Here is a 25,086-nt window from a genome sequence, read left to right on the forward strand (position 1 = left end):
CTACTACAATGTCTTCATTTGTTTACCATTCAGTCCATCATCTCATCATCATTCTTATTCCAGATTCGATTCCATTCCAACATCAGCTATTAAAGTATCCAACCCAATGTAAGCCACACAGTTATTGTGATGTGACATCTCACCAATCAAGGTGATATAACTCACCCGATAACAGTATATCTCCCAATCGACCTCTCTCCCTAGCGATTTTGACCATTTGAATCCAGCTTCAGCTATCTCCTTCAGTTTATGGTCTTGATTGAAAACCTCAATACCCATAGACAACAATGGAGTACTATGATCTTGTTCTTGAGTTCGATTCCCTTTGTTTACTGATTTGGTCAGGATTGATTCAGATCCCAAGAAATATGACCAGATATCATAAAGCTCGTGAGATTCGAGGCTCAGTGGAATATAATGCACCCATGGCACGAGCTATCAGTTTAAAAGACTGTCAGTGATTGAACTTCCACATAGAAATGAAAGCAAGTCACTGACCCAATCTGTATGATATTCGCGATAAATCGTATTCTTCATTACGGCCGTACCGGAGGCCATCAAATCCAAGAAGCGCGTTGAGTGTCCGATACCTAAATAAGCAAGTGATTCATGAGCTCATCAGTCAACTTGAAGTGAATGTCTACATTATATATCTTCTCAATAGCAAATTTACCATCAAGATCAAGTACCATCTTGAAATATTTCACAGCCGCAAATGGCTGCCAGATCGAGAACTGGTAATCTCCTTTAGCCAACTCCTCACAAGCCTTCTCAACCCCACATCCTTCTTCAGAGATGAAACCAACGTCCAAAATCTCCTTGTTTAACAAACCACGTTCGACGATCGATTCCATTTTCATTTGTCCAGTGATAACTCCTTTTATGAAAAAGAAGTTTAAAAGTCGATGTAGTACTGGATGTTTTGGGCGTATCATCCAGGTTACTCTTTCGCTTTGTTTTGATACCCATGTGCCAAACTTTTTTACGACCCTGTGTCGACTGACCTCGGAGTTGACTTCAGCTAAAGCATTCCAGCTTTGATCAACTTGAAAAAAGCTACTCACCTGAAGCTGGGCTGATAGGCAGATGGAGTGCTACCTCCGTCGGTCGGTAAGCCTCTCCAATGAATTTTGTCAGACCTTGAAGCCCAATCTACTTGCCAATCCATCCACTGAGCAACATCATTCAACCGAATTGGGCTACTCCCTTCAAATTCTTCATCAGAGACCTTGTGAACAGGTTCATGCACATATTTTCTACTTCGATAAGGGTCTTGTGTATAAATATCTATAATTTCCATGAAGGCAACGAAGGGGAGAAATTCAATAAATTGATAATTTGAAAGATTTTTCAATTTCACAAATTTGAAACACTCACAACTTGGGATGACAATATCACCAAAACCTTGAGAAGTGGACGCAGAGAAGACTGGAAATAGACCAGTGAGTTTTCGAGTATCGCTAAAGAAGAGGCCCTGTTCGACATTTCTCTTGGTCTGTGTACAATAGATCTCTTGAATAGGAATGAGCGAATCATTGACAAATCGAGTATGGCGATCGGTATTGATTGTTGTTCGGTTCAAAGTCATATGAGATCCATCATTAATTTGCTGAGCATTCAAATTCTTGGCTGATGAATGGAGATTAGCATGATGACGAAGTCGAGTAGACCGAGGAACTTGATTCCAAGGGTGCTTTGGTTGAGCTTCCGCACGAAGAAACAGTCTACGAGCTTCCGATTGGGGTGGACAACTCTTTCTGAATTCGTCCCATACTTCACCGTATTCAGGATCACTGACATCTTCCCAATCAGATAAGGCGTGATCAAGGGATGATACGTCTTTCGCGCCCCGTCAACACAGACGGTGGTCAGACATTTGAAATGTTTTTGGCTTACTGAGGTGTAGTAAGAATTGAGTAAGAATCGTGACTTACCTTCGAGATTTTCATCTTCAACATTCAACTGCCATGGAAGTACAATTCTAGGCTCTGAAGCTTCATTTATTGCAAACTTCATCTCGCTCAATCTTAGCTTTGGATCAAGACTGATGACTTTTTTCATCACTTGAGCAAACGCCCAAGTTTGAGTCTTTGTTTCTTCCTTAAGTTCTTCGCTCTCACCTAAAGCTTCATCATCATCATTGTCACCTTCTTCATTAGATCTTTCAAGTTGCAATGCACGTTGAAGTATTTCTTCATTCTCGTATTCAAAGTGAGGATTCTGATGATCTAGATTCGTGTATAGTGATCTGATAGGTAATTCACTTAAATCTGCTTCGACTTGTCCATCTGCAATCTGAACTAGACCAAATCCCCTTCGAGTGCCCAGCAAATTTGTTCTTGATTGCAATTGAAATTTGGTCAGGTTTCTGAAGGGTGCTAGTTGTTTCATCAAAGCATCGTATTCGTCGATCAGAATGTGATTGCGGTCTATATAAACAAGTCCGAATCAAAGTAATTCAATATACGAGATTATTCCAGATTTCTTTTCAAATATGAAGATGGTTACCTTGCGCATAGTGAAACCATTTATCAAAACCACTTGGTGGTTCCATTTGATATCTAAAAGAAAAAAATATCAGACTAAATCATCATTTATGTGAATCCATAAATCATACATACCGTTCGCGATATTGAGCTATAGCCATGGTCAGTGTAGTGCTCTGTCGGTCAACTTTATCTTTCCAAGACTGACCCGCTTGATCCATTAATTTTTCAATCGGATGAGGCTTTGAATCAGTTATCAATACGTCACTCCCGAAACCAAGTAAAGATGATTTCTTAGCAAGTTGAGGCTGCTTGAAATTGAGATTTTGTCGAAAATCAATTCCAGGTTGGAAGAGTCCAAAAGCCCATTTAATTAAAGTAGTCAAACTGATGATTAATAAAATAAAAGTCAATAATTTTTGAGTTCTTGTACGTGATCTTCTACTTGGTTTTATAAATTGAAGTTTTTGATCAAGACTTGAAATCGTAAATGATTTGATTATTTCAATTATCAATTCAAAGCTTGCTCTAACTTTACGTTTGACTCTATAAGTTAAACGTTCCTTAAAAGAAGCTTCTTTGAAGAATTGATGCCCGTTCAATTCAAGTTTAGGTGTAAGAGGAAACGAAGTAGAAGTTTGATTCATAGTTAAGATTCGTTTGTTACTAGATGGTGAGATTGGTCGATCATTAACAACCCTTTGAAATTGAAACGCTGATTTTAATACTGGTTCTGGAGGTTGAGTTGTCGGTCTTTTTGGAAGACCAATAACTTCAGATAAGAAAGGTGAAATAGGAATCCATGGTATAAGTTCTGGACTACGTCCAGTTTCATCTGTGAATGTTGAAGAACCGATCATTAACGATTCAGTGTTGGTGGTCATCATTGGTGAATCCAATGAACTTGACGTATATGCAAAGATAGAGTATTTGAGTCTTAGAATCATTCTTCTTCTGGGAGAAATCAAGGTGAAAATTTAGAGACAAGTTGACTTACATGTCGGATTCGATCATTGAAGGGCTCCTCCATGGAATTGGTGCTTCAAAGGTTCTCGTTTGTTTCTCTTCAAATGGTTGATCATCTTGAGTTGGCATCTGCTTTTCACTCCCTTCTTGCGACATATTCAAAACAGGGAGGGATGCAATTGATACTTGTAATGAAATAAGGCTTTTGAAGAGAAGGGATGGTTATGGAGATGTCTTATTCTGAAAACACTGTTGCGAGAGGTCGTTCAAGTTTGAAAGAAAGTGTGGTCTTTATTTCATCAACGTTTTATAAGGTAAATGACACGACTGACGCGCGCGTTGTGGTGTGCATAACAAGTTCTATAAATTCGTGTCCTCACTTCTTTCTCATATGCTAGACGTGCGCATTACCCTCAACAAAATGACTTCCCATTTTAATATTCAGATCTTGATATGTGGACCAAATTGGAGATGAAAAAAGTTCTTATACGCAAATATATGATCGATACTGGAAAGGAAGAAATGCAACATGCGCGTTGGAAAAAGAAAACATATCCAGCAGGAGCATGTTTCTTTTTTTCTTCTGACTCGAATGATGGTCGACTCTGCAATGCGATTGGGAGCAGAGTTTGATTAAATCATTTCCCGAGTCCGGTTGGCAGCTTTACTCGATTGTTTTTTGAGTCGTGGAGTGGTCAACCTCTTAAAAGACTGTCATCTGAACTTCAGGTCTCGTGTATTGCGTCGCACTCTATCTTGAGGGCTGACCTGGGAAGCACTTTCAGATGTCACTCAACACAGTTTCCGAGTTGGTTTGGTTGGATCGCTGAGTCCATTGCTGAGCACAGGATGCGGCTAAAAGAGCTGGCTGGATGAAGTGACCTCAGCGTTTTGTTGTCACAACTTTCAATTACAATCAGCCTCAACTCATATCTATTTTACGGTTGAATTTGTGCACTTTGAACTCGAACGTACGGCCTTGAAAAGTTATGCTACATTGTAATCTGCTTCTTTCGCAGGAATTTCGCAGATTCATCGTTTCTGTCGAAGTGTTCATGCTTCAGTTCCGATTAAACACAGTGGAGAAAAGTTCCAAGATCTCTTTCGTTTGACGAATTGGGATCTGTTTCAAACCGGCTTCTTCAGCTCTGGTGCAGGAGTTGTGAGCAGATGTATGTGATGCAGCGAAAAGTGAAGAGACACCGATGATGGTTGCGCTCATGGCTTCCGAAAACGTGTGAAGGTGTTTGCCAAGTCGCTGATCGCAAGGAATACTCAGGTGGGCATGAGTTGACCAAGGCATAGCAACCTATAGCAACCGATTTGATTCAGTCGTTTGGTCTACTCAGTGAAGGACCCGGCCGGTTGGCAACAGACTGTCGGCTAGAGTTACTCGGCTGAATAGTTGGACATAACTTGTGAATCATGAAGTGGACCAGACGATGAGAGGAAATATATGTTGAACTGCGATAAGATACTCTGTCGCTCAGCCAATACTTTCGACTTGTTGGATCGACAGTCTCTCAAAAACATCCGCCCATCATCATTCCGTATTCACCCTCATGGCTGGCCAGCAGATCTTCTTACTATTTCAATAAATTATATTCAATCAACTCAGGTCTCATCAAAGACGTCACATAGAATTGATCTAGCCTTCGAATAAACTTAAAGCCCGTAAATATATCATCAATCCACAGAGGCTATCTATCAGAGTTGGACCAATATCCGATTTTGTGCCAAAGACCAGTTGATCAACCTATTCATTATTCTACTTCACTCACACTATAGCCCAGAGCTTAGCTTGTTCGCAATCGAAAAGACCGAATCGACTTCGAAATCTGACTCAACCTGTCTTTTATCAGTAACCAAGGCCGCTGAAGCGAGCCTTGCTCAAGACCCTCAACCCTCGTGGGCAGTTATTTAAGCCTCGATACCACCACTACCAACGCTCTTCTGGTCAGTTGATTAGCCTCTATCATCTGTTCTTACAAACTTTCTTCAACTTCTCTCCCTTTCAGTCAAATTTTGAACGCAAGCTTATTCTGTCCTTCCCAAACATCTGAAACAATCTGCAGCATCATACCAATTATCACCAACTCAATCAGAAACCCCGTGGTCAATCACTTTCTCCCTTCGAGCCGCAAGTTTCGCACATAGGAGATCTTTGCGCGCTCTCCTTGTCTAGATCACTGCGACTTCTTGGTAAAGTCACCAGTTGGGTGGGATTCTTGCTCGCCTAAGGTCCCTCTACCAAGGTATCTCTGGCGTACACTTCAACTCTATCAGCAATCAAAGACTTCATATCCTTGAGCTCTGGGATCTCGAATATTCGATCCTTCATCGCCCTCCCACCTATATTTCACAGATGGCTTACTCAGACTACTCCTCCCGAGGCCGATCCGCTGTGGATAGTGACCCATACGCTTATCCCTCCCAACGTGCTCCTCCAAGACCTTATAGAGGTGGTGGCTCAAGTCGAGGTGAACCGACTCCTAATTATGCAAGAAGTGCAGCTGGTGATCCCCCGCCACGAAGGCCTATCGGGCGGCCGGTCAGACCTGTGGAACGCCCTATCAGACCCGACGCAGGATATGCTAGACCTGATGCAAGGCCCGCTAGATCCGAAGCAGGATACGGCACACCATCGAGAAGAGTTGGAAGAAGTCGCGATGAAGAATACGCAGCCTCAGACTATGGCGATAGACGGAGACCTCCGCCTAGTCTTCGTCCGGAAAGACCAGATTTCCCTAGTCCTCGAAGAAATCCACCACCACCAAGCCGTCGCGTGAAGCCAGAATACGACGATTATGACGATTATGATCAGCCTACAGAGGAGCCTGAAGTAGAGGCGCCTGAGACTAATCCATCTAAATGGGGTTGGGAGTCGCTTAAAAAGACGGTATGGGGTGAAGAAAAGCAACAGGCTCAAAAATCTGCGGAAACCCCCGAAGCTCAGCCGGATGATCAGTCAAGTAGGTCAATCTGGATTTGTTCTTTAGTTTTTATCAAAGTTATTGACATCCTGTCAACCTTTCAGATACTATATGGGCCAAGCTCGCCACAGTAACAACAACAATCCAGAAAAGGATTGTCGGGGTAGACGAAGGCTACGAAAGTGACGCTACCGATTATGATGGTGATAGTCATTTGATCAGGATCATGAAAGAGTAAGGATCCCTCGAACTTCTCATCAACCCCATGCCTCACACTTTGAAAATCAAGCTCAATGTTCTGATTTGATATTGACTCTATAGATACTATGCCAATAATGCGGAATCAGCGAGAGACTTGCCTACCTGGCTTTTCTCCAAAGAAGAAATCAATTTTGCAGATTCAGCAAGGAGACTGGCAAATAATCCAGAAAGCGAGCCTAGAGGAACACCTCGTGCCCCACGTGGAGAAGATAGACCTAGACCTGGAGCACTTGCCGATATCTACAATTCGGTCCCTGAGCCAGCTCATCAGCGTCATCAACGTGGCTATCCAAAATCACCTAGAAATAATACTTCATTTGACTCTGGATATGCTTCTGGACCTAGTCCTCCACCTAATCGTCGAAAGTATGGAAGAGATGAACAATTTGAAACTCCAGCACCTGTTGGACGGAATCGACTTGCTAGAAACCCAATCACACCACCATCCTCTCAAACATCTCGAGCTAGACCTCGCGAACGTCGGGTTGACTCCGATGACTATGGCGGAGATCATGATGATTATAGTGCTCCTCGAAGTCAGAGGGGAGGTAGTGAACGAGATTACGGAGGTCGGGAAGACGCGTCACCTCCCCGTAGCCGAGCCCGCCCCGCCGCTCGACCAGAACCTTCCTTTTATGACGAGCCACCTCGAGGATACCCGCCGCGTGGCTATAGACGGTGAGAGAACACTACCAGGCACAATGTGCGTGTTTCATAGCCAGAGGAAGGGTTCTTTTAACAAGTTATTGTCCCAATATTGACCTTTGGAGATTAAAGGAAAGTCTTGTCTCTTGACTAATCTTAGACTTTGTTTTTCTACCTGTGTCTTTTGTGATTCACCATCAACGCTTTGCAGGAGCAAGCTGTAATTGCAGGGAAACTTTGTTGTATGGATAACCATTTGGACCTCTCAGGGCTTCTGTATATCTGAAATGTAGCATTGTACTTCCCCCAAATCGATCTGCTTATCAGTTGTAAAGTATGCGTGCGCTGACTCAACATTATGAAGTTGACTCCAAACAGAGGCAGAGATATTAGGAGAGTATTTCTTTCTTCGAGCATGGCATGCCAAATCCAGGCAGAGTATGCAAATAAAAATGATTAAAACCTGATGCATGCTTGCCTTTGATCACTCCAAGACTTTATTGCAGATGTCACAGAATGAGAGCAATATTCAAATGCTTGAATATGCGGATGGGAAAAGACTGGGTATCTTGGCTCAATAAGTTTTTTCCCCAAACAATGGCTAAGCACAAAATGAATAACTCATATTGTGTGGGGAGGTTCACTTTGGGCTTTGCAGATTATATGACAGGTTCTCTAGCATTTTTCTTTCCCACACTTAGAAACAGTCCAATGGGGGTTGTCACAAACGGGAACAGCTTCAAATGGGTCATAATTAATGAACTGCCTTCCTTGGTCCCAATGATGAATTACGGTCCATGAACTCGTTTGTTAACAAGAACAAGTTCAAAATGTCTTGGTACAATCTTGAAAAGGTAGCCCAATTGAATTCTTTGTGGAAATAGAAGGAGAGTTATAACTTGGCAATCTTCAAGTGGGAAAAACATATTACCAAATTCCCACTCACCTAACACAGTGGAGATTTTTCATATCTCGTACCTGTACAAGGCATGTGGGAGGTTGCTCCTGTCCATGTCTGTACTGGGTCAGTTAGAGCTTGGGGTAGGGTCCCAAGCGCCCAATACAGATCAGTAGTGGTTGTATTATATAGCCGGAAGGCTACTAATCCAGGCACATGGTGAATTTCAAGAGGTGATCTCTTGATCACCTAATCAAGCACAGTTGGGACCTGGAGTTACAATCTATATATTGAGTAAGAGATGGTGGTATTGATAATCTTCCCACATCAATAGAATCTGACTCCCATATCTGCTCCTAGGATACCTCTCTCCGTACCTCTTTTCCTTCTAGCATTGACAATGTTGTTTCTTTTCCCTTCCCTTGATCCCTACGTTTTTTATGCTTTTGCCTTTGTGTATTTTCTAGGCCAAAGCACAATAGGGTGTATTGCTAAGCCCCCCCTGGTGCATTCTCCTAGGCTTAGGCTTTTGCCTTACATGTCAGACTTTCTTTGTCGGTCCCTTAGATGGCTTGTTTTGGTGGCGGCAGATTCTCAAGAGAACAGCAAAGAAAACTCTCCCCCACACCCCATACAACTTGTATGGCATACACGTAGTGTATTTGTAAAACACATCGTGTTGCACACTAGAAAGCATTGCACTGTTACCTTAACAGTGCATGCCCCATACTTATGCTTCATAAGGTGAAAGGCCAGATTGTGGTCAAGATGAATGGCCGGAAGGGTTGCTTGGAAGGAGTTGGTGACTGAATTGGAGTTGTATTTTTGCCCGGATCAATCAAGGTTAGCGGGGCAAGGATAGGTGCTGGGGATATAAATAGTGGTTTGGAGTATATCAGGGGATATGTGAGGATGTGAACTGTATTGACAGTATAATAGTTTGGAGGGGGTATCTGTGAGGACTGCATGCAAAGATTCCATAGTTGATGGCTATGGATATCAAAAGTTTGGCAATATTTTGTGGTCCAAAATTTCCCAACTTTGCAGAGCGCACAGACCAGTAGACCAATTTTGTCTTGAGGATTTTTCATCCTTTATGCATGCTACTGTAAAGTTACTGAGTCATTGAGGTTTGAACAAAAACCATGGATAAAAGTTGCAGAGCAAGAACCCTCTAGTGTATTGACAAAATACTCCATCACTTTCATTACTTATCAATAACTAAAAAACCTATACAAAAATAATCATTGATGGAACCAATAAGGCACGTTTGGTTCCAAGGCCCATGGAGACTTAGTGAGTGGTTAAGTGAGAAACATAAGAGACTGCACATAACGTCCCACGGGGAAGCTGGTACAGTTCCCAGTGAGAAATTTTATGTTAGAAAATTTCATCACCACTTTCTCACCCGCTTCAAGCTAAAGTCACATCCTCAAAGGCACTAAGTTGTGCAGCGTTCAACAGTTCATATTTCCATAATTTCAAAACCCACCACCCACCCTAGAAATTCAAAGGGAAGTGGTAATAGGTAAGAGTACAGTAATACTCAAAAATTAGACCCGCCCGCCGACCCAACGGTGGGAGCCCAGCTAGGAGAGTCTTGTTGGTTCCGACAAACCAATTGGTTTGGCAGAACCAACCAGAGACGGCCGGGCTCCGCCGCTACCGCATACAAACATGATCTGACTAATAATACATAAGAAAGATATGTTCCGGGCTTTGGGTTAATTCTATAGAATTAACTCAAGGATAGATGATCCTCAAGAGACATGAGAGGCAACTCTCTGAACAACAGTTCTCACAAGCATGAACATAACGCATAACTAACTGAGGAATGGGTTACACCTCTTACACTCTAGTCTCAAGAGTGGAACACAAAAATACACCATAGCAAATACTGAGTTAGAAGTAAAAAATTAATCTAAAACCAAATGACATAATCAAAACCAATGTAAGTCAAGTACAGTGAAAAACCCTTTCTCTCTAGGTTGTTAGCTAGAAGAATAACTAAACTAGGCAGTAACAAAACATTCATTAGAACCCTGACCAAGTGTGGCAATATCCAGATGAATCACCAGCCCTGTGACATATCAGGGACTGGTTTAGAATGAAATTCCTATCAAGGGAAAGTCACACCCTTCCTTTTCATTAACCAACTACTCGATCCTGATAGGACTATCAACAAGATTAGATTGGTTTAAATACTGACCACGATTTGCAAACAAAGAAGGGATTTTTGCATCTTTTTACCAATTAACAAACTCACCTTTAGAAATCCTTTTCTGTTAGAAAGATCACTAAACTCAATAGCCTTATATCTTTTCAAAAGAAATCTTGTCTTACTTTAGACAATCTCATTTAGATTTGTTCTTTTGTACTCCAACTTATCTCTTTATTGTTTCAGATACTTTTCCTTCTTCTATCTCAATTTTATCTTCAGGACGTTAAAGATTGTTTACTACTCAGTTATTTTACTAAAGTTCCTCTATTAAAACTATTTTGATAAAGCCTGTTTTATCAACTAACGCTAAAGCGTCACCTAGGATCATTATATGTCCGTACAAACTCACCTAGGCAGATTATCAAGTGATTGCACTTGCTAATAAACTGGCAGTGGTCTTTTTATCCCGCACCGCAGACAACTATAAGTAACAATTATAGTTTGTATCTCAAAAACCTTTCAGTTTACAAAGACCTTGAAAAATAATTCCTCTCAAACCTTTTCAAAAACTTGAAGAAATACATTTTGTAAACATCATTCAACTCAGGAACTTCACCAGTCATAGCCTGTTTAGAGTCTCGAGCTGACATTATCAATATGTATTATTTTCCACAATATGTTTCTCCACATTTTTGTCTCCTGCAGCCTTTGTCTAATATGGGTAATATCTCTATACGTAATTGCTGATTATACATGGAAATTGGATTTTCTGAAGTTCTCTGTGTTGAGGCAAATTTTGATGTAAGATGGGACAAACATGATGCTCAAATTGATTGATATGCATGTATTAATTTTGCTAAAAATCTTGGCCCAATTGAGAAAAAATAAAACAGAATTAGACCCAGAATTTCACCACAGCACTCACAATGCAGCAGAGAGAAAGACAAATTAGGGTGCTGTCAGCTGTGGCACATCCAATCTGTTGGTCCATCACCCACCTTTACTTCACCATTGCCTCATTGGCCCAATCAATAAAGATGGGTTTACTCAAGAAAATTGGATTCAGCAAGGACTCTCATGATTACTACACTTCATAACAATTCTCAAAGATGTAGGCTCTCAAAGACTAAGAAACAAATCACAGCTCGAGCAGCCATCTGTTGTGTGAAACTTTCTACACTGTTTCTTGTATGTTGATAACAACCATTTGTTAACAAACAAAGAAAAGAAACAATGTTGAAGCTTTTATGGAGCTCACAACTCTAATCTGAAAGAAGGGCAAGTTGAATGTGATGTATCTTATGTATCTTCAATCTGTCCAGTGCCAAGCTCTGCTGAATAAAAAATCATGAGATTGAATATGTTATGAATGATAAAATACGGGATGGACGTAATCTGGAAAGAATCATGGTTTAGTGATTTAGTAAAAGCGCTGAGCTGGGAATCACTAGAGAGTGATGTGGAAGATGAGGTTCATCTGTTGGAAGGTAATGACAAAAAGACATAGTAGTGTTTGAGTGAAGAAAAATAAAATGAACACACAAACAACAAGTCTTTTTATAGTGAACAAATCTTCAATACAGAGGTTTAGCAATATCATCAGCTTTGTTTCTCTCATTCACCACATTGGGATTAGTGGTTACATTGGAAACATAGAACAAAATACAACACAGGGCAAAGGAGATGGAAGGAAAGCTCAACGAGGAAAAGTAGAGTGGTGACTATTGTAAAGACCAAATCCTGAATTTAACAATGAAATATATATTCCAAATGTGACTGAGTTTTCAAGGTGACCAAGATTGTCAAAATCCTTGATTGGACATGAACAATATCAAAACCAACAAACTCTTGCAATTTGTCTATGGTCCTCTGAACAAATATTCAGAAGCAATTTGGGAAATATAAAGCCAAGTTTTCATATAATCCAAATGTCAATTCATTCAAAACATCAGGTCCTCCATCAAACAAAGATCAACTTTCAGAAGATCCATACTCTAGTCTGATTGAAGGCCTGTTGTGGGTTGCCCAGTTCACCCGGCTGGATGTAGCGTTTGTGGTAAATAGACTGTCTCAATTTTTGAAGAAGCCATTGGTGGAACATTGGAATTTGGTGTTGAGGATATTAGGATACTTGTGTAGAGCTAAGGATTTAAAGTTGAATTTGGGTGGTACTGATCTAAAAGCTGTTGTGTATTCAGATGCAGACTGGGCAGAGGATCATCATGAGAGAAGATCAACAACGGGGTATGTGTTTATGTTGGGAGTTGGTCCTATTTCGTGGATATCTAAGGAGCAAAGGACAGCTTCTTTATCAAGCACTGAAGCGGAATATATGGCTATGAGCAATTCTTGTAGAGAAGCAAGATGGCTAGTATCACTTTAAGTTTTACATGAGCTGAATATTTCAAAAGAACAGTCATATTTCAAGTTGTGCATTGATAATGAGGGCGCTGAAGCTCTAGCTCAACATCCTTCACATCACTTTAGGACAAAACACATTCATACAAGGTATCATTTTGTATGTCAGTGTGTAGATGAAGGAATTGTGAAATTAATACATGTTTCTCCGGCAAAAATGTTAGCGGATATGTTTACTATAGGAAAATGAACAATACAGTCAACTCTCAATATAAGCAAGCCCCATGTATGCATATCGCGATGTAAGCAAGGGTTGCCGCGCGATTTTTTTTGGTATACGTGAGTGCTCCGCCAAAATCAAATTGCTTGATGCATAATGATTAAAGCATAAGATTGGCAAAAAAATGCTCTTATCGCAAGTTTTTCTCTGTGTATACAAGCATAAATCTCACAGGAGAGGAAAAATATGCTTTTATGGTGATTATTTGTGTGGTAAGTCCGACTGCTGGGCGGTACCATATTGACTCGGCGGGGCCGGGCTGGCTCCGCCCCGCTCAAAGCGGGGCTTATATTTGCGCGCCGGCACCGCCAACATATTTATCCTCGGATTACAAAATCCGAGGTATCTTCGGATGCAAAACCTCGGACAGAAGCTTCCCGAGGTTTTGATCCGATGTAATTCTCAGGGCAAAAAAATACCTCGGGCAAAAACCTCGGACAAGGTCTGTCCAAGGATTTGCCTCCGATGATGCCTCGGATTTCTCAACCCGAGGCATCTATGCTGGCAGTGCGGGGGCCCATTCTCACCATAAACGCATAATTCAAGCCAAAAAAGGCAAAACTTGAATTATGCTTACTTCGTGATTATGCATCGCTCGATGTAAGCACAGCAAATCTGTCGACGGTCGATATGCTTACATCGAGAGTTGACTGTAATTATGTATAGTCTCTAGTGTCAAAAATCATAAATGTCAGACCAGCAAGTTTTTCTCTGACAAATTGAAGCCAAGCTACAAAACTCATCCAATCTGAGCCAAGGGTAATATTGGATTCCTGGCATTGGTGGCAATCCGGATATCTTGTCAATAAATTGAATATTTCAACTTCTTTCTTACTTGGTTTCCACACCACAAGAAATTCTTCTCTTGAAGTGGGGTTCTTTGTAAATACCGGTCCATCTTTTACGCTTCTCAGCACTAGCGACCATATTGACATATAGAGATGTGAAAATAAATGATAAGCTATCAAAGAACACAAAAAATCAAACAAAAACCCAAAAAGAAGCCCAATAAGGATTTTTATCGAATCCTCATAAAAAGGATCAAAACGAGTGACGAGCTTACAAGAAAACACAAAACAAATCAGAATAACGAGTGTATGTGAATATTAAAAAAAATCAAATTCAGGACAAAAAGAAAATTTCAAATAGGAAAAAACAATAAAATAGATACGATGAATAATTTGGCTTTAGAAGAAATTGATAACGTACGTCAATCAAAGAAAAGAAAACGAGAATGACGGATGAAAGAGAAAGATCAGATGATTTTACAAAGTTAAACAGTATTAAAAACTTTCAAACTACTTTTCATATTTACAACTTTACAAATTTGGTTATTGTTCAATTGTCTTCTTTTGAAAGTTGAGAGATGTATAAAAATAATTGATGTGCTTATTCTTGCTGAATTTTTGTGTTTCTTTATTTTTTTTCTTATTGATGATGGTGTTGACTTTAAGTTAGCTGCATAGTTGATGCTTTTTGCATTTTCTTTGACGGAGTGGAATAAACGAGTGAATTTTCAAGAGATAATCGTTTCTTGATGAGAAGATGAAGGGATACAAATCATTTGAAAATGGTTAGTAATGATAGACAGATATAGAGATAGAGAAAGAAAAGAATTGTCGATGAAACTTCAAGGCCTAGGAGAGAAAATCAAAAAATGGTGAGGAAGATATGTTGACGAAAATGAACTAAGTTGATACATTCGGATGAAAGTGGACTGATGGTAAAGGTGGTACAGGCGGTGTGATCCCTTGGTGTGAAGCATGCCGACCAGAGCGATTTTTCTTGTTCCATTCAGCTGATAAATTAAATAATGATCTAGATTGAACTCTAGTATCTCGATTTAAAGTTTTTCTCTTCTGACCCTTTTCAATCAAAGTTCGATCTGTTATGGTTTGTGATATGACTGGAGATGAATAAACTGATGACTCTAATACATGAAACCATTCTGAAATCAAACTTGGATCTGGGAGTGTGATTTGAACAATCGTGGTTGACTTTGGGCCTGATCCTTGTTTTTTTGGGTTTAGTGCGTCCTTCGAGAGTTGAATTGGTTCAAGGTGTAGTTCAAGATGAGCTGGATGCGTGAAATCTAGAAATCAAGAAACAAGTACACGTCAGAATCTTGGTGAATCATCATTTTGTCCGACTGTTGATTTTTGACTGATACAAATATGTAAATCACTGACCTTCACCAAGTCTCATTGATGCGTCTTTAGACAAGTCAATGACCCTGAGTACGCGTGATAGTCCAATACAGTCCAAAATGCGATACAAAGGTGCTTTCCTAAGCCTTCGTAGAGGTTCAGCAAAGATGACCAAATCGTTCATCACAAACATATATGGAGAGCTAATTGCAATTTTTTTGAAAGATGCTGATAAAGATGCGCCTTCTGACGCTCGAGATCTGAGGGCGCGATGCGGACGAGGTGAAGGGTTACAATGGGTGATAGGATGGAAGCCGATTTCAGATGTGTCATTCACTGTGATATCACGAACGTCCTCGTGCTCAGAAGGGGTGTTATAGGAAGTTGAGGCACTACAACCACTCCGCATCGACCTCGTACTCCTACTTTTCTCACTGAAATCTGAGGTCTGAGAGAGCGGGCGAGTGGCTGGCGAAATCTTAGGTACTTCAGAAGAAGTTCGGCTTCTCCTTGTGGGACGACCTATAGCCACGGCGGTGACCAAAGGAGACAAACGAGCCAGAGCACCTTCACGCAATAAGCTACGACCTTGCGCTGCTAGTACGAACCCAGGAGGGAGACCTCGTAGATTGACCTCGATCATCTTCAGCGCGAGCTGCTCGTCTTCTCTGACTTTTGACTGTTCAACTTGGCGAATGGTCTTTTCGATGATTTTCGATAATTCGGATGTGGCAAAGTGATCTGGATGAACTACAGAAGTTCGCTGGCTCAGGTCCTGATTATCCCATCATCGGAAAAGGTAGGTTAATGATTGTAGTTCACGATCCACAAAAGTATCAAGAGAAATGTCAGCTATATTATACGTTATGGAGAGGTTTTGACAATGGTTTGAATGAGAATTTCACGCACACGAAAGAATAACGGGTATTTCATCAAGCGTTGTACAGGTTTCAACAAGAAACTCAGCAAGCTCAATTTATCTGATTCATCCAACTTCAATGATTGAATTCTTAGAAATTCACCAAAAAACGGGGAATCTTGATCTGGTGTTGTAAGAAGATACTTTTCTAAAAGTTTGGTGACAGACTCAAATTTGACCAAATACCTTTCATAAATTCGAAGATGTGGTATCAGAGGTAAAAGCGTAGGTGCAACTTGAAGAATAGGAGGCGAAGGAGTAACTTGTAATAACCCTTCAAGTGCCAAGTCGATTTCCTCATGTAATTCCAGGATCGTACTCAAAGCGTCAAATAGTTCGCCTACTGATTTAGGTACTCCACTGATCCAAGCTCCATTCGATACTTGTCTAAGAGGGCTGGCGAAAAGCTTCAAAACCTTGCGAAGATCTTGTACGAAATCAATCTCAGTGGTGATAAGTTCCCATATGATTTGTTGACGGCGAATTTCATCCGGACCATGATCATTTAGGACACGCCGATAATCTCGCTCACTGACTGTAGAACGCCAACTGGTTGCGGCGGCTCGATGCGGATTAGCAGAATTACCCATAACCCTAGGTTTCAGGTCCGGGGCAGGTGGTTCGGTTATCCGTCGATCGTTTCGATCAACTGACATCGATTTGCGAGGTTTGCCGCGATCAGAGTCCGGCGATGTCTTGTTAGGCCCAGTGCTGGTAGGTGAGAAGAGCTGCACAAGCTTCTGGAAACTGGAACGAGTACTCTTAGAGTTATTTGACGCGTTGTGGTTCGAAGATCGAAGTGTTGGTGTTTCGACTCGGATGGTTTGTTCGCCACCTGGCTGAATGGTGATGTCTGTATCAGAAGTACCAAGTTCAGAGCCAGGATGCGGCGATGAGACTGAAGATCGGATTGATGAATGCGTGCCCAAAGGCATACAAGACATGCTTGTCATAGGACGAGGATTGTCAATCTGCTCCAACAATGACAGTGAACGCCCACGCCAAGCGCGGAAAGGATTACGGTTCTCATTTGGCAGGTCTATTTCAGCTATTAGACTCAGATGCCCGGAAGCCATCCTGGTTGAGGAAGAGTTGGTGGTACTACTACGAGGACGCCGATTGAGACGCGATATACTAGGTGGTGCACTCAAAGATCGATTGCGCTTGACCGGCTGGAAGGTGACGGGATTTGCAACCGTTTCCGGAGTAGGACCGAAGCAGACAGGAATGGAAGTGATATCAGAAGTCTTGCGCTCGCGTACAACAACCTTGTCCTGTTTGCCCGCAAAACTAGGGTGAATTGGCGATGAATTTGGGGTGAGCTTGTTGAGACCAGCTGTGGGAATTGGGTTTGAAGGGCGATGCTCCGACCGTGGAGGACGAGAGAAGGCAGTGAAAGCTTGAGGAAGTGAGGCCTGCTCCGAAGAAGGCTTTCCAGGAAAAGAGACTTGGATTTTTGAAATGGGATGTGCTCGATTGAAGGTGATGGGGAAATGCTCGAGGGAAGAAAGTGAAGAAGAATTCGGCCGAAGAGGACAGCACTCGAGAGACGTGGACCAATTGGCATCATCGCCCTCGTCTGCGCTTTCAAATTCATCATCTTCTTCAATTTCTGATTGCAATTGGAAAGTCTGGGAATTGGGCAAGTGGAATGTGAACTCGACCGATCGCAAGCCTCCCGATTTCTCATCCGCTTCGATCGGAGTCGAATTGAATGTCGAGATGTCGCCGGTAGTTGAGTTAGATGTGAGAGGTTGAATTAATGAGACGTCAGAAGTAGATAGTACACCGAGGCCGAGACCAGAATAAGTCAATATCGACGATGTGTGACGGGAAGGAAGTTGATGAGGAATCAAGGGGCGTCTTGAGGGAAAACTTTTAAGAAAAATAGATGAATTGAACAATTTTTTTCTCATCGATGGTGAGGAAAACGTGAACATGACCCTTCGATAAGTAAATGATATGATAGGTGAATGGAATCAGTTCAGAAGATTGTAAAAATAAAACCACTTTCAATCTTGAGGATATTGGTATGCACCGATGTTTGTATGAATAATGTTGAATGACTCGAAGAAGCGCACCATATATGTATCAAGGGTAGAATTATTATAGGATGGAGGAATTTTGAAGGGACTGGTCAAAGGCAAGTTTATGCAATTTTAAAAAGCTTTCATCGTGAAATTCTCATCTTTCATCCATCCATCTGACTATCCATCCACACATCCACACATCCACCATTCAGAAATTCTGAACATCATGACAATAACTCTCCGTCTCCTCAAATTGGATTGATGGGCGACACATAACCCCATCAGAACTCAGCCCATTCATTCATGCTTTGGTTTCGATTCAATATGACATCTCAGGACATCTCCTTCCCATCTAGTCTCCACATCGCACAACCACAATTTAAATGCGAGAAAGTTTGCAAGAGACAGGTGGATGTTGGGAATGAGTACATACAAGCATAGCATATAGTCATGTATGCTCTCAGGTTTGATTTTGAATTGTATGAACAGGATAGATTAAAATTCCGAACTCTCGAATCACCGCTCGTCATCGTGTTATAACTTATGTGTTACAAAAATAAGCGCAATAACCTTCGTTGGCATTCGGGATTTCTCAAGGCTGTAAAGTTGGCGAGGAAATTCTTAAACTTCGAACTTTGGGTCGCAGTGAGGGGGATGGGAAGCAATTTAGCCCTTATCGACCTCATGGAGACATCATCATGTGGATAATGTGGATTTTCAAAATCTGATTGATTTCATCCCAAGCATCATGCTCATTTGACATGTGATGATTAAACTTTACGAACCGGTAGTGGAAGAGATTGCTGAGAGGTCAGAGATATGTACTCATTTGACCGATCTTTGTTTGACATCACGGAAATATTTACCGAGGATTCCCATCAAACGAAATCATCTGGTCCTTTCAGACCTGCAATTGTGATTCCTTTCCACAGATGGTAGAGTCAAATCAGAGAAGCTTGTCACAAATTCCCCGCCAATTTGCTGGAGTTTTGCGGGCCACATTGTCCAAGCCTTTATAAATTGACTGTAGTTAATCCTGACATTACAAACTTTTCCGTTTGGTGGGCTTCATCATGACTCTGAGTACATATCCTGACTCATGGTGTTTTAATGACTTTTGAACAGTCAAGTCCGAGTCAAGGAATGATATTCAGGGTCATCCGACTGGTTGTCATGCTCTTGGACGTTCAACAACAAGTCTTCACTTCTATGGAGCCCAATGTCATCTTCTTGGTGATGAAACCAATAAACACTTAGATAAGAGGTCATAAATCTTCAGTGACTGTCCACTTTGTAAGATGTGGGATCAAGGTGCACAAGTTCGAGTTCAACGGTGTAATTTGCCCCCAACTGACCACGAAGGTTTCCGTTTCCTTCATGACCAGAATTATGTACATGATGATAATTGGGTAATTGTTCACCTTTTGAGTACTCCACATGTGAGGGCTGAGATGAGCTATGTATCAACCTGAGCCCCGAGCCTAAAAACGCGGGTAATCATCGTCCCGACCCTGCCCCGAGCCTCTGAATTCGCACCCGAACCCTACCCGAACCCTACCCGAACCCTACCCGCTCATACCCTAAGAGGCTGACAGGCATCCCGGAACCCTACCCTACTACCCTCGGGGCCCCGAAAAACCCTTGGGGAGCCCGCGGGGCCCCGAAAAAAATCCTTTCGATGAAAGAGGTCCCGTCAACGTTCAAAGAGAAATTTGAACAGATAATAAAATTGACATTACGTAAAAATGAACCGAATTGAGCATTTCAAAAGATGACGATGTGAGAAGAGAAACGGGCCTCAATGACAGTCCTGCTTCCTATGTGAGATATAAGTAGTAGAAAGACATTGATGTAAAAAGACACGTTATGATGTATCTTTTTCCCTGATTGAAGAGTCGAGACTTCTGACTAGTCACTCAATACCTTGGTTGTTTCCAACCTTTATTGCAATGCCTGGTGGTACCTCTGCTGAAGCATCATCTGTCCTCGATCCATCTGGTGATGAAGATACTACATCATCTACTACAACCAAAGGATGTAAACGTGGTCGGGTCAGTTATGTTTGGCAGTACTTTACAAAGTTTCCAGGAGAAAAACGAGGAACTGGCTATAACCGATGCAATTTCAGTGACCCCATAACTGGCAAGACATGTGGCATAAAGATGAAGGAAGATGCTACTGGAAGTACAAAGTCGATGAAAACTCATTTACTCGGTCACAACATTACAGAAAATAGTGAAGACTTGAAGGGTCAATCGAGTCTTTTTGGATATATCAAAAAATCTAAGCTCGAGCCAGTAGATACTCTCAACGTCAATACTCTTAAGACGGCTATCTCTTACTTCATCGCTGACTGTGACCTTCCGTACGCCATTGTAAACAAGCCAGCTTTCCGAAATCTTCTTCTACTTGTAAATCCACAGATCTCCGGCATGCTTGTACAGCGCCATGCGATTGCTCAGCACTGTAGAAAAGTGTATCAAAACTTTGAAAACTACATAAAAAATGTGTGTTTTGCTGAAGCGGACTACGTGGCCTTCACCCAAGATGCCTGGACTTCACCCAATAATAACCGGTTTTTGGGAATTACAAGTCATTATATCTCAAAAGATTGGAATTTGATGGATGTTGTGATTGGAATGCCCGAGATTGAAGGTTGGTCATTCTGTTTAACATTGTCTTATTGATTGATATCTGATGTTAACAGATTCCTTGCTTGAATCCAGGTGCACATGATGGTGAAAACTTCACCAATCTATTCCTCAAGTATTTAAAAAGATTTAACCTATGTCACAAAATATCAGCCTTGACTGCAGACAACGCAAGCGTAAATAAGAAGATTGGCCGTTTGCTTTCGGAAGAACCCGATTTACAATTTGAAGAAGATCAGCTTCTTGGATGTTGTGGTCATGTAATCAATCTAGCTGCAAAAGAGGGCCTTCAGGTCTTTGGCAGCGAAGATGATTTGGATGAAGATCAAGCTCCTTCAACATTATCATTGCTTGTCGATCCCCCGGACAACGCCTCAGTCAATCTAAGCACAATCTACGCACGTGTCCGCGGTCTGGCCATCTACACGCAAAAGACTCCGCAACGAAGCCAAGCTTTTGCTAGTGTAGTCAAACTTGTTCGGTCCCTCAATTCAAACACTGAAATCGAGGATGTTGAAGACGAAGAAGAAATCAATTTGCAAGAAGAAGCTCTTCAAGTGTTTCAGCACAATGAGGCACAGGTCAACCCCGATGAACAAGAAGCCGTGCCTCCAAAATCCAAACTGACCGATCGTGTTGATAGACTATCTGTTGATGTTCCAACACGATGGAACTCATCATACTTCATGCTTAAACGAGCATTGAGACTGAAATTAGCCTGCATGAAGTATTGTGAACGTCGAGAAGCAACTCGATATGCTATTACCCCGCTTGAGTGGGACTATGTTCAACAAATGTGTGACTTCCTTGAACCCCTTAGTGAAGCCACCAATATGTTGTGTGTATGAAAGTTTCCGACAATGCAAGAGGTTATTCCAATATATACAGTTGTTATCGAGGGTTTGATAGAAGTGTGACCCCTTTTACTCATCTCATCACCTCTCTTATACGATTTCAAGTTGGCTGATCTCTTATTTATATGTCCTTGAGGTCCAAGGAAAGTATGACCATGATCAACTTCTACCTGCTGCGCGGAACATGCTGGTCAAACTTGAAGAATACTTCCGAGATGCACTTCGAAAACCGGCACCAGTGTGTGCAACAATCCTGAATCCACGTCTCAAGATGAAGTTTTTTGAAGTGAGCAAAGTCTATTTATGTGTAGCTCTTACGCTCTATTGATGTACAAAATCATGTGTATAATTAGGATCGGGCTGTTTTCTTTAGCCGATATGGCATGACTCCGGATGATTTCAAGGCACACTTCATTAGGAAAGCATCACAGTTCTCTTCGGCTCCTTCGATTGCACAAACTCAGAAGAAGAAGAGTAAATCCTACCTTGACGATGCAATCTACGGACCCGAAGACGACATAGAAACCTCCACCATCAAAGGCGAGATCAACAGATACTTGAACGAGATTCGTGAGCGCCGTCGAAGACACATTCTTGACTATTGGAAACTTTGCGAGAAATCTCTCCCTGGCCTTTCTCAAATGGCAAAGATGTACTTAGCAATTCCTGCTACAAGTACTTCATCCGAAAGTGCTTTTAGCAAGACAAAGAGAATAGTGGTGCCTCAAAGGTCATCACTATCGTCTATAAGTATTGAAATACTTTTGTGCATCAAGGAGTGGTACCGTATCTTTGGTCCTCTCTCTTTTCCAAGTTGTTTTACATCTTTGAATCATCCCATACAAATTGATGATGATTAGCTTTTATTGATCCTTTTGGCCTATTATTTTTTCTTGACTGTCTTTATCAAGAGTTTGTTTTTCGCTTCCTATGCGTGATTTCTACTTCTACTTTTGATTGCTCATTTCCTTTTTCTCGACTGTCTCTAGAAAACTTATTCAAAAAAATACCTTACCTTTTCTTGTCTGTCTTTACCGAGTTTTTCTTGAATCATCATTACTTAAAGCTGTTTTTCGCCTTTGATTGAACATGCTGACTCCTCAGACAGCCGAGTCATACACTTTTACCCGGGGGTCCCCGCGGGTAGGGTTATTATTCCAAGGTTGACCCCTGACCCTAGGGTACCTGTTGAAATCTCCAATCGACGAAACATGAAGAGGGTCAGTATACAGTATGGAAATGTGTTCTGTTAAAGTTGTGAGAAAGTGATGTTTGTGTTTTAAGAAAGAGTGCTCGTTTTAGTTTTTGAGAGAAGATGTTCAGTTCAATTACCCCAATCAAAATTATGAAGACGAATCAAGAGATACTTATATGATTCCTGTTTTCCCAATCTTACTTCTCTTTCCCATCTTTGGAAAGAGAAGTAAGTCATTTTTCCTTTTTCGTTTCACTATGTTATCAGGTTGTTGAACTGTTATAATTCCGTTAGACTTTTGCTCTTTTAGCCACCCAGAGATCCTATCGCATTCGATAAATAAAACTAATCACGTCTATCTTGAAATCTGTACCTTCCTTTCAGGTAGATCAAATATTATTAGATTTCTTTTCTATTTCTTTTTGACTGATCTTTTCTGTTGTTCAATGTCTTAGGTCAGAGACTTTAGTATAGACATCTTGTAGAGGACAGTAGCTCACTCGTGCACATTGCACCTTTTATCAGGTGAATAAAATCTATCTTTGGAAAGAGAAACTTTTGCTCTTTTAGCCACCCAGAGATCCTATCGCATTCGATAGATAAAACTAATCACGTCTATCTTGAAATCTGTACCTTCCTTTCAGGTCAGAGACTTTAGTATAGACATCTTGTAGAGGACAGTAGCTCACTCGTGCACATTGCACCTTTTATCAGGTCAGAGACTTTAGTATAGACATCTTGTAGAGGACAGTAGCTCACTCGTGCACATTGCACCTTTTATCAGACCGTGGTTCAAGACTCCAAATATATTCACAGTACCCTATGCATTAAGGGTCCAAAATCGCCCCCCGAACCCTAACCCGGACGGGCTCGGGGACGGGGTGCCCGCGGGGCGCCGGGGTCGGGGCTCAGGTTGAGCTATGTATTCTCCAATCTGCTGAACCACTGGATACCAATATCCCTGTGACATACAATATGGTTTTGCAGGCTTGTTGACAACTCTACTGTAACTTAAAGGTTCCGTTGACGAGGAATCTTCACTGGGATCACAAGGTAGCTTGAGGCTTCAAACTACCTATAACATGTCTATAAATTCCCCCCAAACAATCTAGCTCCGTGGGAGATAATAACGCACAAGAAAGCTGTACGTAGAAGTCAGCACTCTATTGTGTATGATGAACGATAAAAAGAGTGATATGTGAAGGACAGTGTTAGAGAGAAGAATGAAAAGAATCAACATGTATTTCATATAGAACTAGTACTAACCTGTACGTAGAAGTCAGCACTCTATTGTGTATGATGAAAGATAGATAGAATGATATGCAAAGGACAGTGTTTGAGAGAAGAATGAAAAGAATCAACACCCAAACAACAACAGGCTATGGAGAACACGAGATTATATATGAAATAGTACAAGTATCTAATTAAGTATAAGCATATAATGAATTTGATAATGTGAGTAATGTGATTTAAAATACGTAGGAGTATGTAATGTCAACAGGCCCCCCTGCTCCAAGCATTTCTGAACAATGATTGATTAAAGTAATCCTATAGTTAAAGTGTAATGAGAATGACAAATGAAAACAAAAACAAAGTGACAAATGGAAAGAAAAATTAACAAAAAATGAAACATAAATAAAGTAGCACAGAGAAGAAAAAAAATAAGAAGAAACCACGGCGCCTCATATTGAAGTACCTGAAAGATGGAAGAGATGCCCAAAAACAATTGTGTGCTCACAGCGTGGCCTAGGTGATGCTTTGACAAATTTGGATAGTAGATGACCCTGGCGGTGCATACTTTGGGAGGAACGTACTTTGACTCTGTGAGTTCGTCGAGACTCAGGCTCCCAACCAATTCCCGACAGTGGTCAATCACCAACTTGTTTGCTGCCTTGGTGAGGTAATCAGCTGGCATCGATTTGGTGTTGATTTGAGTTGGCCGAATAATTTTGTTGTTGACAAGTTCCCTTATGTAGTGATGTCGAACGTCAATGTGCTTTGACCGCGAGTTCACAGCAGCCTCTTGCTAGAAAGACTGTGTCAACCTGAGAGGCTTTTGCGGAGCAAAACCTCCAAGGTATGCACAAAATACCTAAAAACACCTAACAAAACTAATAAAAATAATTACAACTCTATCACTCAGTTTCAAGAGTGTAAAAAGAATAACTCGTTCAGTCAAGAACATACCCCTATCTCTTACCAAGGGTCTAGACAACAGTCCCTTGGTCAAAAGAACCTTTTCTTGTATTACATCAAATACATGAAGTCATTGTAAAAAATAACTAGAACTCGTACCAGAACA

At 41.3% G+C, this 25,086-nt stretch overlaps 3 protein-coding genes across 3 annotated transcripts; 1 reads left to right on the forward strand and 2 right to left on the reverse strand.

The window, feature by feature from the left end:
- Window positions 1-54: 54 nt before the first annotated feature.
- On the reverse strand, window positions 55-3,133 carry MELLADRAFT_39554 (family 90 glycosyltransferase; the record flags this gene model as incomplete). The annotated part of the gene is made up of 10 exons (XM_007415962.1): window positions 55-435; window positions 499-590; window positions 674-945; window positions 1,065-1,228; window positions 1,361-1,629; window positions 1,714-1,839; window positions 1,935-2,108; window positions 2,265-2,429; window positions 2,509-2,561; window positions 2,622-3,133. The coding sequence occupies 10 exons, from the start codon at window positions 3,131-3,133 to the stop codon at window positions 55-57; spliced, it is 2,208 nt and encodes a 735-aa protein (XP_007416024.1).
- A 2,684-nt stretch (window positions 3,134-5,817) lies between these two features.
- On the forward strand, window positions 5,818-7,328 carry MELLADRAFT_93050 (uncharacterized protein; the record flags this gene model as incomplete). The annotated part of the gene is made up of 3 exons (XM_007415928.1): window positions 5,818-6,424; window positions 6,490-6,619; window positions 6,707-7,328. 3 exons carry the CDS (start codon window positions 5,818-5,820, stop codon window positions 7,326-7,328), a joined length of 1,359 nt encoding a protein of 452 aa, XP_007415990.1.
- A 6,650-nt stretch (window positions 7,329-13,978) lies between these two features.
- MELLADRAFT_117982 (uncharacterized protein) lies at window positions 13,979-17,130 on the reverse strand (the record flags this gene model as incomplete). The annotated part of the gene is made up of 3 exons (XM_007415961.1): window positions 13,979-15,080; window positions 15,178-15,910; window positions 16,045-17,130. 3 exons carry the CDS (start codon window positions 17,128-17,130, stop codon window positions 14,677-14,679), a joined length of 2,223 nt encoding a protein of 740 aa, XP_007416023.1.
- Window positions 17,131-25,086: the final 7,956 nt, after the last annotated feature.

The sequence above is a fragment of the Melampsora larici-populina genome (genome assembly GCF_000204055.1).
Source record: "Melampsora larici-populina 98AG31 unplaced genomic scaffold MELLAscaffold_55, whole genome shotgun sequence".
NCBI classification, from domain to species: Eukaryota; Fungi; Basidiomycota; class Pucciniomycetes; order Pucciniales; family Melampsoraceae; genus Melampsora; species Melampsora laricis-populina.